The sequence below is a fragment of the Psammomys obesus genome, unplaced genomic scaffold, assembly GCF_907164565.1.
Source record: "Psammomys obesus unplaced genomic scaffold, mPsaObe1.curated_primary_1811, whole genome shotgun sequence".
NCBI lineage: Eukaryota > Metazoa > Chordata > Mammalia > Rodentia > Muridae > Psammomys > Psammomys obesus.
Window position 1 is genome coordinate 23,587,857 of NW_026585504.1, and position 15,252 is coordinate 23,603,108.

At 35.9% G+C, this 15,252-nt stretch overlaps 1 protein-coding gene across 1 annotated transcript; it reads right to left on the bottom strand.

Annotated features, from left to right (window-relative positions):
- Positions 1–5,631: 5,631 nt before the first annotated feature.
- LOC129674132 (olfactory receptor 4K13-like) lies at positions 5,632–6,570 on the bottom strand. The gene has a single exon (XM_055604034.1). The coding sequence runs from the start codon at positions 6,568–6,570 to the stop codon at positions 5,632–5,634; it is 939 nt and encodes a 312-aa protein (XP_055460009.1).
- Positions 6,571–15,252: the final 8,682 nt, after the last annotated feature.

Here is a 15,252-nt window from a genome sequence, read left to right on the forward strand (position 1 = left end):
TCAAATAGGTTACATAGAGCTATTACAGTTTTTCTCTACTTGTCCATATTTGTTTTGAGTCCTAATATGTGGTACATTTTAGAGATGCTTCCACAAGACTCTAAATAGAGTATACATTCTTCAGCACATGGGTGGAATATTCTGTAGATATGTTAGGTTCATTTCATGTATTATGCCATTTAATTCTGTTATTTCTCAGTTTATTTTTGTCTTATGATATATATTAAGAAAAAAGGGATGTTGAAATTACTATATGTTAGGGTTAGATGGGGTCCTGTTTTATATGTGCTACTTAATTTTTTGATATTATAATGTACTTTCATCTTTTCTCTCTTTTCTTTCCTTCCTCCAAAATCTCTCATCTATCCCCTATCACTCCATTTCCAATTCAAGGACTCTTTTTTTTCACTAATTGTCATTGAATATATATATATATATATATATATATATTCAGTATAACCAGCTAAGTATAACCAGCTAAGTCTGAGTAATGTTACATATATATATGTAACATATATATACATATATATATGTGTGTTACATATATATATATGTGTGTGTTACATATATATATGTATGTAACATATATATATATATATGTAACATATATATATACATATATATATGTGTGTTTTCAGGGCTGACCATTTGGTATTAGATAATGTAATGGTGTGCTCTCTGTTACAAAATACTATTTTTCCTACTCTCAGCATTTCTTAGTTGCCTATTTTCTTTTTAGAGGGTTGAGGCCCTTGGGGATGTTTTTTCCACTTTGATATCTCTATTTGTGTCATCCTTGTTTAGTTCATGTTTAAGAATTCAGGTTGGTTGGTGAGAATTTATGGCTTTAGCTTATGACATTTCTAGAAGATAAAGTTTTATTGTTTATAAAGTTGGGTACATGAAAGTTTGGTGTATAAATACTTATTATTGTAATGTTTCCTTGGTTAATTGTTTCCTTAATCAGAGTGAAATTTTCTTCTTTATTCTTTCTGATTAATTTTGGGCTGGGGCTTATTTTGTCAGATAGTATTGGGACACTTGCCTGCTTATAGGTCCTATTTAAAAAATGTTCTTCTCCTTCTTTCCCTCTAAATTAATGCCTGTCCTTGAAGGTAAGATGAGTTTCCTGTAAACAACAAAACGAAGGTTCCCCCCCTCCCATCTCCTTCTTAAATCTATTAACCCATGTCTTTTAATTTTGAGTTAAGGGCGTTACTATTTAAAGGTTTTATTGAAATATCGAAGTGGATTATTAACATTTTTTTCTGTTTGTGCTATTAGTCCTATTTTGTACTTCAGTAGTTATATATCTTCATTTGTTTTCTTTTTGTAGCTTTGTGGACATGTTCATTCCTCACTTCAGTCTAAAGTATTTCTTCTTATATTATCTGTCAGACTGGTTTGGCAAATATAAATTCTTTCAGCTTTTCTATATGACAGTGTTCTCTGTTCCTTCGTTTATGATAGATAGTTTTGGTAGACCAAGAATTCGAGGTTAGCATCTGTGTCTTTTAGAGTTTGAAGTACATTGTTTCATTCCCTTCCAGATTTTAAATTTTCTATTGAGAAGACATATTATTCGCATGGGTCTGTCCTTATTTGTGAACTGTGCATTTTCTCTTGTAGCTTTTTAATATATTTTAACTACTAAATGGCATGGAGACTTCCTGTTCTTACTTTGTGGTCTATGTACTTCTTGTATCTGTATGGATGTACCTTTCTTTAATATGGGGATTTTTTTTCTGTTATCCATGAAAGATTATTCCATGTCATTGAAGAGGAATTCTTTCTGTATGACTGTTTTTGCACATTTGAGCTGTTCATGAAATCCTAATGCTCCTGCATTTTTCTTGTGTTTGGATATGAGGGTATTTATTTTTATATGTGTTGAGTGGTCAAACTTATCTACTTTATCATCAGTTTTGATATTCTGTCTTTTATTCAATCCATTCTACTTGTAGAGTTTTTCTTCTGAGTTTTCTAATTGGGATGTTGAATTTTTCAATTCCATCTTAATTTCAAGTTGAGTTGTTTTCAATATTTCTCTTTGCTATTTTTTCCTTTTTATTTGTTTATTTTTTATTTATTACAATTTATTCACTTTGTTTCCCAGCTATAGCTCCCTCCCTCAGACCCTCCCAATCCCACCATCCCTTCCTCTTCTCCTCCCATGCCCCTGATAGGGGAGGTCCTCCTCCCCTTCCATCTGACCCTAGCCGAGAAGAGGGAGATAGAAAGACCTGGAGGAGATAAGAGATCCACAAGGAGAGAAACAGAACCCAAATAATCTGTGCCCAGGGGTCTTTTCTATGACTGATACTCGAACCAAGGACCATACATGGCGATAACCTAGAACCACTGCACAGATGTAGCTCAAGGCAGCTCATTCTCCAAGTGGGTTTCCTAGTAAGTGAAACAGGGACTGTTTCTGACATGAATTCAGTGGCTGGCTCTTTGATCATTCCCCCTGCCCAGGGGAAAGCATCCTTACCAGGCCACAGAGGAAGAAAATGCAGCCAGTCCTGATGAGACCTGATATGCTAAATTTGTTTTTCAAATTCTAAATTGTCATTATCATTCCACTTTGCCATATGTTTGTTTGTTTGCACTTTATTCAGTAACTTATTCTTTTTTTTTCAAGTTCTTTCATGTGTGCATTTTTATTCTCTATAAACTCATTGGATTCATTTGAATGTATTTGTAATTGTTCTTTTAAATTCCATGGCCTGAGATTCTTTTTTTTCTTTTTTTTTTTAAATTAATTACACTTTATTCACTTTGTATCCGCCCATAAGCCCCTCCCTCTTCCCCTCCTGATCCCACCCTCTCTCAACCTTCTTCATGAATGCCCCTCCCCAAGTCCACTGATAGGGGAGGTCCTCCTCTCCTTCCTTCTGAACTTAGTATATCAGATCTCATCAGGAGTGGCTGCATTGTCATCTTTTGTGGTCTGGTAAGGCTGCTGCCCCCTTAGGGGGAGGTGATCAAAGAGCAGGCCAATCAGATTATGTCAGAGGCAGTCCCTCTTCCCAATACTATGTAAGCCACTTGGACACAAAACTGTAAGAAGTGGGAAATAGTAAGATCTGGAGAAGACAGGAAATCCACAAGGAGAGCAACATAAACAGTCAATTTGAACACAGGGAACTTCCCAGAGACTGATACTCCAACCAAGTACCATGCATGGAGATAACTTAGAACCCATGCACAGTTGTGACCTGAGATTTTTATAAGTAATATTTATTCAAGATGAGTTCTAAGGGACTATTAGCTGAGGAAGTAGATTGCCACTTTCTTTTGGCCTTTCATAATGTTTGTGCTCTCTTGATTTAATATGAGCTTGTGGACTTAATGTGTTGGTTTTGTATCTGTTATGAGTTTCTAGCCTACTCTTGCTGACAGAAAATTTGAACACAGGGGTCTTTCCAGAGACAACTCATACTCCATCCAAGTACCATGCATGGAGATAACCTAGAACCCCTGCACGGATGTAGTCCATGACAGTTCAGTGTCCAAGTGGGTTCCATAGTAATGGGAAGATGGACTGCCTCTAATATAAACTGATTGGCCTGCTCTTTGATCACCTCCCCTGGAGGAGGGAGCAGCCTTACCAAGCCGCAGAAAAAGACAATGCAGCCACTTCTGATGAGATCTGATAGACTAAGTTCAAAAGGAAGGAGATGGGGACCTCCCCTATCAGTGGACTTGGGGAGGGGCATGTGTGAAGAAGGGGGAGGGAAGGTGGGATTAGGAGGGAGGAGAGAGGAGTTTATGGGCAGATACAAAGTGAATAAAGTGTAATTAATGAAAGTTAAAAAAATTCCATCATGAAGAGAAGAGAATCTCCTAATTTCCTCATCTCAAATTGAGCAGTCATTTAAAATAGATAGCTATTGGAAGAGGGGAGATTTTCTATTTGAGGGGGGGCAACTTGCAGCTTTCCCATGCTACAGTAGATAACACAACGCTAATGTGCACATGGGCAGAACTAATTGAACTCACTGGTTATTACAAAGAGATCTTGACTCTTGAAGGGCCACCTATTGGAGGAAATCCTAGCGGAGTGGGAGGAAGTATTATGGATAAATACAATTAAGATACATTGTACATATATATGAACCTTTCAAAAATAAAATTCAAGAAAAATAATGCTTGTTTCTTAGCCCAGTTCATTATGTAACATTATATTTATTGTAGGGAACAGGTGTGTGATTTTTGGTGTAAGTTTTATGTAACTATATATTTATAAAATCAGTTCATCTTTGTTAAATTGTATCTAATTATTTTAACTATTTATATAGGGATTTGACTGTCTCATTATACTTTTTCCTGTATGTGCTTTCTTATTCTTGGAATTATATCAGAATATTCACACATTTAAAACTTTATAGCTTAGAACATGCTGATTAAAATTGATGTGTTATTATAGCTAATTAACTTAGTTTGTCTATGTGAAATGGTCTTTTTTTCTCTTTAGCAGTATTTTTTATCTGAAATATATTTTGCCTAATATTAAAATAGCTGCTGCAGTTTCTCTTGGTGTATGTCACTATCACATTCATATCTCATTTTTTTTTAAATTGAGTGAAACCTGTGCTGAACATTGCTCATGTAGCCCAGAACCTAAGACTAGAGAGATTAAGAATATAGGGGAAACTAAATACTATTGTTCTACTAAGAGAGTATAGCTAAAAAATGCCCCTAGTGGCATGTTTTCTCATAAATCACTGTCTTACTCAGCCATCATCAGAGAAGTTTCTTTCTGCACCAGATGGGGACAAAACCGAGATCCACGACTGGACAGTGCATAGAGTTAGAGACCTTATAATACTCATCCCTAACTGGGATGTTTTTATCTACTCTCTCCCCTCATGGCTCAGGGAACTCTGTAGAAAAGGAGGTATAAAGATTATAAGAGGCAGTGAAGATAGAAGACTCCAAGTAAATAAGGCCTTATGAACACTATAGAAGTAATGCACTTATGGAGAAACTATAGTACACAAATTTATTGAAATAATAAACAATAATTTAAAGGACAATTTTAGTTACTGAAATTCATATCATTGAGAAAAACATTACGTTTGTTTACACAACCATTTCATTTTTTATTAAGGTAACAAAATCAATACCAAATAATGTCCACTACTATTTCTTGTGTAATACATAACTTTTGTTTTGTTCTTCTACAGTTTTCTTATTCTCTCCTTAGTGTTTTTAGAGACAGCTGAATTAAAGTAAAGATAATAATGTTGCCTTTCTACAGAGGGTGAGTAAAACGTTTGTGGAATGTTGTAATGCAGAGAATAAAAATTTCATGTTGTTAGAGCAATATCAAAGTGAATTTTCCAAAAAAAAACGGGTAGGAGCTTGACAAATACATTTAGGTTCTTTGCCATATTACAGAAGATATTTGAGAGTCAATTTAATCATTTTCTCATAAGGAACTTTTGAAAATTTCAGAAATAATTTAGTGTTCTATAATATTAAAATGGTCAAGCTCTAGAATTATATTAAGCCATATAAAAATACTGTAACTAATTGTACATATAAATTAAATACACAAATATTTAATCTCTCTTTATTTCATTAAAATATCAATTTAAATATTTATAGTAGATTTTCTGGGTACTAAGTACTGACCTTTTGATTCATAAAATAGCTTTTTAATCTCTTTAGAGCATTTTTTATTTCTTTATTTCTCAGTGTATAAATTGCTGGATTTAGGAGAGGTGTAACAACAGAATAAAACACAGCAAGGAATTTGTCAAACCAGGTGATATTGAGGGGCCACACATAGATAAAGATGCAGGGCAAGAAAAGGAGCATCACCACTGTAATATGGGCAGTGCACGTGGACAGGGCCTTAGAGGCACCAGCCTTAGCACTCCGACGAACAGTGATTATGATATATGTATAGGACATGAGCAACAGAATAAAGCAGGTTACAACCACAACCCCACAGTCAGCATTCATTAATGTATCTAGGTAATGTGAATCCTTGCAGGCTAGCTTAATTACCAGAGGCAGGTCACAGAAGAAACTGTCTATTTCTAATTGGCCGCAGAGAGGTAGCTGCAGAACGGCCACAAGCTGACTCAAGGCATGAACAAAACCAATGGTCCAGGAAGTCAACACCAACCCAGTGCATTTTTTCAGGTTCATGATGGTGAAGTAGTGGAGTGGCTTGCAGATGGCCACATAGCGGTCATAAGCCATGACCAGCAACAGCACCATCTCTCCTGCAGCGATGCAATGGGCAAAGAAGACCTGGGACATGCAGCCTGCAAAGGAAATGGTTTTATGGTCCCTGAGAAAGTTTGTGATCATTTTTGGAGTGGTGACTGAGGAAAGCCATATATCCACAAAGGACAGGTTGGCCAATAAGAAGTACATGGGTGAGTGGAGATGGTGGTCAATGGTTATTAATATCATAATGAGGGTATTTCCCAACACAATGAGCAGATAAAGTATCACAAATATCACAAAGAGCAAGACTTGAAGATTCTGTGAATGGGAAAGTCCCAAAAGCACAAATTCTGAATTCACTGACTGATTTTCTCCATACATTTTTGTCCTCAGGAACAAACTGCAGAAAAAGAAAGATGGTCAGAGGGACATGGAAGACAAAATAGCTTGGAGAATTTGACATTTGCACTGAGACTTAACTTCTGTACATCACAACAATGTAAAGAGAAGTCTTCACCAATTATTAATGGTATTACTCTCTAATGTAAAAGTTTATGAGCCATGATTAACTTTTGTGGAAGCAAAGTATGAGATTAAATTCATATGAACAATATTTCAGAAATTTGCTCTATATGAGGGCAAGCAGAGAGGTTACAAATGATTGTTTTCCCCTGTGAGGAAAAATTTTCCCACTAATTTAGTTGAAACCGAATCTGAATGTAGGGCCAATTGTCATTCTACTACATTACAAATATTAACTCATAACCTTGATGAACATGATAATGAATTATACTGCATTTCAATGTACTGGGTGTTTTATAGTCTTACTGTTTTTATTACTACGGATAGTATTAATAATCCTTTAAGCTACAAAGCAGTTTCTTTTATAATACTTCCTAACATTAAATTCTTTTTTTCTCCTTCCATTTTTTAATTTTTCAATTTTTTATTTTTATTATTAGTTACATTTTATTAACTCTGTATCCTGCTCCCTCATTCCCTCCCAATCCCACCCTTCCTCCTTCATCTCCTCTCTGCCACTTTCCAAGTCCACTGATTGGGGAGGCCCTCCTCCCCTTTCATCTGACCCTGTTTTATCAGGTATCTTCAGGCTAACATTAAATTCTTTTTTTCCTTTTTTTATTATTATTAATTACACTTTATTCATTTTGTATTCCCCCATAAGCCCCTCCCTCCTCCCCTCCCGGTCCCACCCTCCCCATCTTTCTGCATGCACGCCCCTCCCCAAGTCTACTGATAGAGGAGGTCCTCCTCTCCTTCTTTCTGATCTTAGTCTATCAGATCTCATCAGAAGTGGCTGCGTTGTCAGGGTTCTAGGTTATCTCCACAGATAGTCCTTAGTTAAAGTATGAGTCTCTGGGAAGTTCCCTGTGTTCAAATTATCTTGTTCTGTTGCTCTCCTTGTGGAGTTTCTGTCCTCTCCAGCTCTTAATATTTCCCACTTCTTACATAAAATTCCATTCACTCTGCCCATAAGTTGGCCATCAGGTTCAGCATCTGCTTTGACAGTCTGCACTGCAGAGGCTTTTAGAGGCCCTCTGGGGCAGGTTCCGAGGTTGTTTCCTGTTTTCTTCTGGCTTTCAGAGGCCCTCTGTAGGAGGTTCCTAGGTTGTTTCCTGTTTTCTTTTTCTTCTGATGTCCATCCTCTTTGCCTTTCAGGATGGGGATTGAACATTTTAGTGAAGGTCCTCTCTTTTCTTAGTTTGTTTAGATGTACAGATTTTAGTGGGTTTATTCTATGTTGTATGTTTATATGAGTGAGTATATACTATGTGTGTCTTTTTGCTTCTTGGACAACTCACTCAGGATGATCCTTTCCAGGTCCCACCATTTACCTGCAAATTTCATGATTTCCTTATTTTTCATTGCTGAGTAATACTCCATTGTATAGAAAAATTCTCAACTTGTATGGAATAACAAGAAACTGAGAATTGCTAAAACTATCCTCTACAATAAAAGATCTTCTGGAGGTATCTCCATCCCTGATCGCAAGCTGTACTATAGAGCAACAGTTTTAAGAACTGCATGGTATTGGCATAGAAACAGAATGGTGGATCAATGGAACCGAAAAGAAGACCCAGAAATAAACCCACACACTTATGGACACCTGATTTTTGACAAAGATGCCAAAACCATACAATGGAAAAAAGGTAGCATCTTCAACAGATGGTGCTTGGCCAACTGGATGTCTACATGTAGAAAAATGAAAATAGATCCATACTTATCACCCTGCACAAAACTGAAGTCCAAGTGGATCAAAGACCTCAACATAAAACCAGACACATTAAATCGGCTAGAAAAAAGTGGGGAATACCCTAGAACTCATTGGTACAGGAGAAAACTTCCTGAACAGAACACCAACAGCACAGGCTCTAAGAGCAGCAATCAATAAATGGGACCTCATGAAATTGAAAAGCTTCTGTAAAGCAAAAGACACCGTCATCTAAACAAAGCGACTGCCTACAGATTGGGAAAGAATCATCAGCAACCCTTTATCTGACAGAGGACTCATATCCAGTATATATAAAGAACTAACATTAAATTCTAATCTTACTCCTATGAAGAAAATGTTGTGATAACTACTATGAGAGAACCTATAGGATACTGTATCAGATACTTGGACACATAATAATGGGGATGTGAAAATTACGTTCATACTCACCATAAATTAAAACATATCAGGAAACTTATTCAGACTACTAAGCTCATTAGCAAAAATGTCAATGCAGATGAATATGGAAATGGATTAGTCAAACAGGAGGACAATTCAGATTTAAACTTGAACATTACATACAATTTAAACATATAATTACAAAGTATTTATTTTAAATAATATCAATAAATAGTAATAAATCACTAGAATGTATACTAGTGTTTTTTTTATCATAAACTATGTTTTCATTTACTAAATGCCTATCATTTATCTACCTTTTCTATCTATCTATCTATCTGTCTATCTAGTTAGCTAGCTATCTACCATCTGTCATCTATCATCATGTATCTATTTATTTCTCTTCAATTTGTGTCATTTATTTATTGATAACTGATTTCAGATGACATACGACAACATGCTACATACACATGTAAACAAACTGGGCCTTCGCTAGCCTTTCATTAATCGAAGTTAAACAGCCAGTGAAACCTAATTATTTAAATCAAAATATAACAGTGTCCATATTGACAGGTAATATTGACAATACTCAGATCACATGGGGGACAATATTTGAAAAACTTCTTTACCAATTCCCTGGGTACTCTTTTCAAATTGTGAATCATACCTATGGTATCCTTCGAAATACCAAAGGTGGAGAAGTGGAGAAATTGACCATGGAAAGCCATTCCACCATCTTGTATTAGTTTACCCTCCCATTTTCCAAGTACGCAGAAGTATGAACTAAGTAGTGAAAGAGAGAAGCCAGGTAAGACATTTGCTACTGGAAAGGTGTCTGTTAGACAGCAATCTTTTAACTTGAAAATAAACCTATTTTCTACAGCAAAGATTTACCAGTTTTGTAAAAAGTGGGAAATAGTAAGAGCTGGAGAGGACAGGAACTCCACAAGGAAAGCAACAGAACAAGAAAATTTGAACACAGGGAACTTCCCAGAGACTCAGACTCCAACCAAGGACTATTCATGGAGATAACCTAGAATCCCTGCACAGATGTAGCCCATGGCAGTTCAGTGTCCAAGTGGGTTACATAATAATGGGAAGAGGGACTGCCTCTGACATAATCTGATTGGCCTGCTCTTTGATCACCTCCCCCTGAGGGGGGAACAGCCTTACCAGGCCACAGAAGATGACAATGCAGCCGCTTCTGATGAGAACTGATAGACTAAGATCAGAAAGAAGGAGAGAAGGACCTCCCCTATCAGTGGACTTGGGGAGGGGCATGCATGCAGAAAGGGGAGGGAGGGTGGGATCAGGAGGAGAGGAGGGAGGGGCTTATGGGGGGATACAAAATGAATAAATTGTAATTAATAAAAGTTAAATAAAAAAATTAAAAAAAGATTTACCAGTTTTCTAAGGAAAATATTTTGATATTATACCAAACATCTTCGTGGTCATTGCAAAGGCTGAATAATCTGAATCCTCCTCGAAACTTAGTTTATTATTAGTGTAAAAAAGCACAGTATAATATACAAAAATACAATTTTTACATTCTAGGATAATTTATAACAATAATAGTTAAGGGTGGAATGTTGTGTGCTTGAGAAAGCAATTTCTTAAAAGATGAGTATGTGCATTCTCATGAAACATTTAAGCAATAAAACCACAACGTCTAAAAATATGATTCATTAAAATTATTGTGAAATTGTTACATCACTTTATTAACACTAATATGTGTACATTTAATAGACAGCATTGATTTTAAAAAGAAATTAGTAAGACCCGGTCATTTTTTTGTCGTCTGTTAACATTGTAATCCTCTCCCAAATATTTTTATGTTTCAAAAGTGTATTATGAAGATGTAAAGGAAATTTACACAGAAAGCCCTTAAACAATTTATAAAGCTCAGAGTATATTAAGGCTTTTTAAATTTACTTTCTCCATTTTTAAACATTTGAATATTGTTTAAAACTGCATTTTAAATAATACTGCGTTCAAAATTATGGGTAATAATTTTATCCTTCAGGTGAACTCTCTGTCTCTCCTTGTGTATGTTTAATCACTTTTCTTTAAAATGTGTGCTGCTTACATTTTCTCTAAGTCAAAACTCACCTACTCTGTTAACCATGGATGTGTATACACAATTTAAATATTAAAGTACTGACTGCTTTTCAGGAATGTAACAACGGTTTCAGGATTCTTGTCTTTTCCCCAGAAGATCCTCAATGGAAACTTAAATTAAAACATCTTTGGAGCCAGATCTGATGGGATCTGATAGGCTAAGATCGGATGGAAGGGAAGCAGGTCCTCCCTTATCAGTGGACTTAGAGAGGGTCATGGGAGGAGATGAGGGAAGGAGGGTGCCATTGGGAGCTAATGAGGAAGGCAACTACAGCTGGAATACAAAGTAAATAAAATGTAATTAATTTAAAAACAATTAAAAAACATCTTTGGAATTCTTGCTTTTGTTATGGTAGGAATTCTAGAAAATACTAATTTTTGTTTTGGGTTTAACAATAGTGAATAACTGTCAAAGACTCTTTCAGTGTTATTCTTTTAGGAATATTGAAATGTATTTTTAGGCTGTAGAGATAGTTCCATGGTCAAAGTGCTGGCTGTTCTTGCATAAGACATGTATTAAGTCTGCAACACCCACAACAATTTATAACTCAATTTCCAGGGGTATCTAATGTATTTTTCAGGCATATACACAGTGACCAGACATGTAGGCAAACACCCATTTATATAAAATAAAGAATTAAAAAATGTGTTCATTGTCTTACAACCATAGTGCTCGACCTGGTAGTTTATATGCAATAAAACTTTGTAGTACTCTCAGCATTTGTACTTCTGCAAGCAGTTAGGCATATAGTATAACTTAAACAATGAAGCAGTTTCTGTGGGGTGTACACTAATGTGGTAAAAAGCATATTCCAGTAGCTCACTAATGCCTTTATTACTGCTCATGTTTCTTTTCATTATATTTCTGCAATATGCAAGTATCACATCACTTCTCATTAGATTGGTGACCGTTTTTATGTCTTTCTATGCTGAGGGTTATCCAACATGCTAAGCATATCTGATGTTAAAGGGCTCTATTCTGTTAAATGGAAGCTCCTGTGAAGAAGAAGGGCTGGACGCTATTCTTATGGTTCAGCTGGCAAATAAAAATGATTTGATATAGACATAAGCATGTTTCTGAGGGGGTGCTTCTTTGTGTTGCTTGAACCGATGACAAACCACAGAATTTTAGATGAAGTAATAGAAGCTAAGAAGCCCATATATTATCTTCTAAAAAATGTAACAATGCAAAGAAGTAATTCTCAACCCCAATCACAGTGGATATTTGCAAAAGTGATACACAGATATATTTTCAGAGCTGTCTTACAGGAGAGAATTAGGGGGGTGAGATAGCTTACCAGATTCTATATTTCCTCATAGATTTCCTCTTTTGTAATGTTCTGCTGTAAAGATATACATGTTTTGTCAGAACACTATCTTGAAATTGCTGTCCTTTGGCCCGGCTTTTATTTACCACCTGAATTTGTCCCATGGGCAAAACTCATCTAACCTACATCCCGAACCAAAGAGAACCTTGTAAGTAATTACCTTGGACATCTCTTGGGGGTTTCTTTGTAGAAAGTGATCCCAAATGCTGCCTTGTTATGAAATATAATAAATATACAAGCCAAGCTATCAGTAAGTCCAAAATTTAAAATTAGTGAAGGAATATGAATTTTCTCTTGGCCACTAAATGCAATAGTGATACTCTATTCATATTTGATCTATTACTCTAGATTGCCAGAGTTCATAAAAATTTTGTTCGCATTTCTAGAAGAAACCATGTGTATGTGTCCTGTATGACCATAACAAAGTGGTTCTCTAAGACATGATGAAGTTGTCTCAAACAAGCAGGCAATGCTGATCACACAGAAGTTGTATTTCAGTATATTCTCTGATAATTTGTTATGTTGGAATGTATGAACTTGATTTTCAAATCATTAAGACCCCAGGATATTTATGTGTTTCAAATGAATATGTATATATATATATATATATATATATATATATATATATATGTATGTATGTATGTATGTATACACATACTCATATATGTGAGTGTTTACATATATACACATATATATAACAGCTTTATTGTAATAAATTATATAACTACTATTTAATAGATGTAATTTAATGGGAGCCTACATCTAAGCTCTTTTTAATTTTAGTAATATTCTTCCATCTGAAAAATATTTTGACTAATATTAAAATAGCTGCTACGGTTTGAGATATGTAGTGAACACACGCATTTCTCATTTCTTTTTGGTGAAACCTATGCTGGGCACTGCCCATGTACCAAAGAACCTAAGACTAGAGAGATCAAGGACCCAGGGGAAAACCAGATACTAATGTTCTAAAAAAAGAATATAGCCTTGAAAGACCCCTAATAACACATCTACTCGTAGATCAGTGTCCCCCTCAGCCATTATCAGAGAAGCTCCTCCCTGAAAACAAGAAAATAAGAACAAACACTGAGACCTACAACTGCGCAATGCACAGAGAATGAGAAACCTTGAAACACTAAGTCCTAAGTGGGATGTCTTCATCTAATGTTCACCCTCATAGCTCAAGGAACAGTGAGAAAGAGGAGGAATAAAGATTATAAGAGCCAATAGGGACAGAAGACGTCGAGGAAACAAAGGACTTGTAGACACATAGAACTGATGCACGTATGGACTCACAGAGATTGCGGCAGCATGCAAAAGGCCTGTGTGGGTATAATGCACATAAGGCCCTAATGCTAAGGAGGGCAGCAGACACTAGCCACCATCCCTAATACAGAAGATATCTTAAATGATAAAGTCACTCCCACAGGAAAAATTAGTTTTCTATAATAGAGTACCACTGGCTATAAACAAACACACTTAAGGATGGGCTCTATACCCAGCAGTACTCAATAATACTTTTGAAATATTCTTTTATCTCATAATGTTTTGACTGTGCACTTAAAAAAAACCCTTACAGGTATTTTGTTATACATTATGCCTTTTGATTTAGTGTTTCATGGGATTTCTGCATGTGCAGATATGTATGCCTTGGCACCATTGTGTATTTTTTTAATTATTCTTTCTTTTTTCCCTTCTTTTCTTTGTGCGTATTTGTTTTATTCTATTCTGGTTTGTTTGTTTTTATTTTATCTTATTTATTTATCTTTTAACTCTTAAAAAGGAAAAGGCATTTAATTAATTGGGGACTTCCTTACAGTTTCAGAGGATTGGTTCATGACCATCATGATGGGGAACAGACAGGCATGGCATTGGAGCAGTTATTGGAGGGTTTTACATCTGAGAGCAGGCAGAGAGAGAGAGAGAGAGAGAGGACTGTGTTTATTTAGAGCTTTGAAACCTCAGTGCCCATTCCCACTGACATACCTCCTCCAACAAAACCACACCTACGCCTACTAATCCTTTTCAAACAGTTCCACCAACTGGTGACCAAGCATTCAAATATATGAACCTAGTGGGGCCACTCTCATTCAACTCACTATACATAGTAACTATTGACTACCAGAATAATCTTTCCCATGGAAGAAATGTCTCCAAGCAAGAGACAGTGTGGATAGGAAAGAAACTATGAATCTGTGCCCCACAGACCCAAATTCCAGAGGGCTTACTGGCTATGACCACCCAATATCTACATTAACAGGAAGGCCTCTCTGCCTCCTTCCTATGGGTGCTTGTCCTGGTACTGTTCTAAAATGAGGACTTTACTGGCTTCCCTTAAGATCATAGGGATTGTAATCTTGAAATTCTATACTTTAATTGGTGTGTGTATATGTGTGTGTGTGTGTGTGTGTGTGTGTATGTATGTGTGCGTGTGCATGGTTGTGCACACAAAGGAATTCATAGAGGACAGAAGACAACCTTGAATGTTGTTCTCAGGTGCTGTCTACATTTTTTTTTTTGTTTTAACTTTTAGTGCAGTCATTCCTAAGAGGTATATGCAGAATCTGTCTCTGTCAAAGTTACAATCATTTTTTTTTCACATAACAGAAATAAAATCCCAAAATTCCTCATGATACCATCTACTCTTCTAGGAAATTTTTTATATCCTGTAAATTATTCACTCCATTGACATGTAGTTATATATAAAAATCTGCTAATTATGATGATAATGATAATGTGTGATAATGTTTCTGCTTCCCTTTGGATCGCATGTACTTGAGTCCCTTCACTTTTTGCAGCTGAGAGCTTGTTAATTTTGTATCTGAACAGTCAACTCTGCGTTTGCAGGTCAATTTGTGTTTGCCCATCTCAGAATCAGACATTTTCACGACTGATAGGAAAGGAAAGTCGTAGGAACAATATGGAAAACAATGTCTAGGTCTCACAAAAACTGAAAATGGAGCTAATATGTAAACCAGCCATACT

What these genes read in the sequence shown, in the direction of transcription:
- LOC129674132 (XM_055604034.1), bottom strand. Translation starts at nt 6,570, where the DNA reads ATGTATGGAGAAAATCAGTCAGTGAATTCAGAATTTGTGCTTTTGGGA.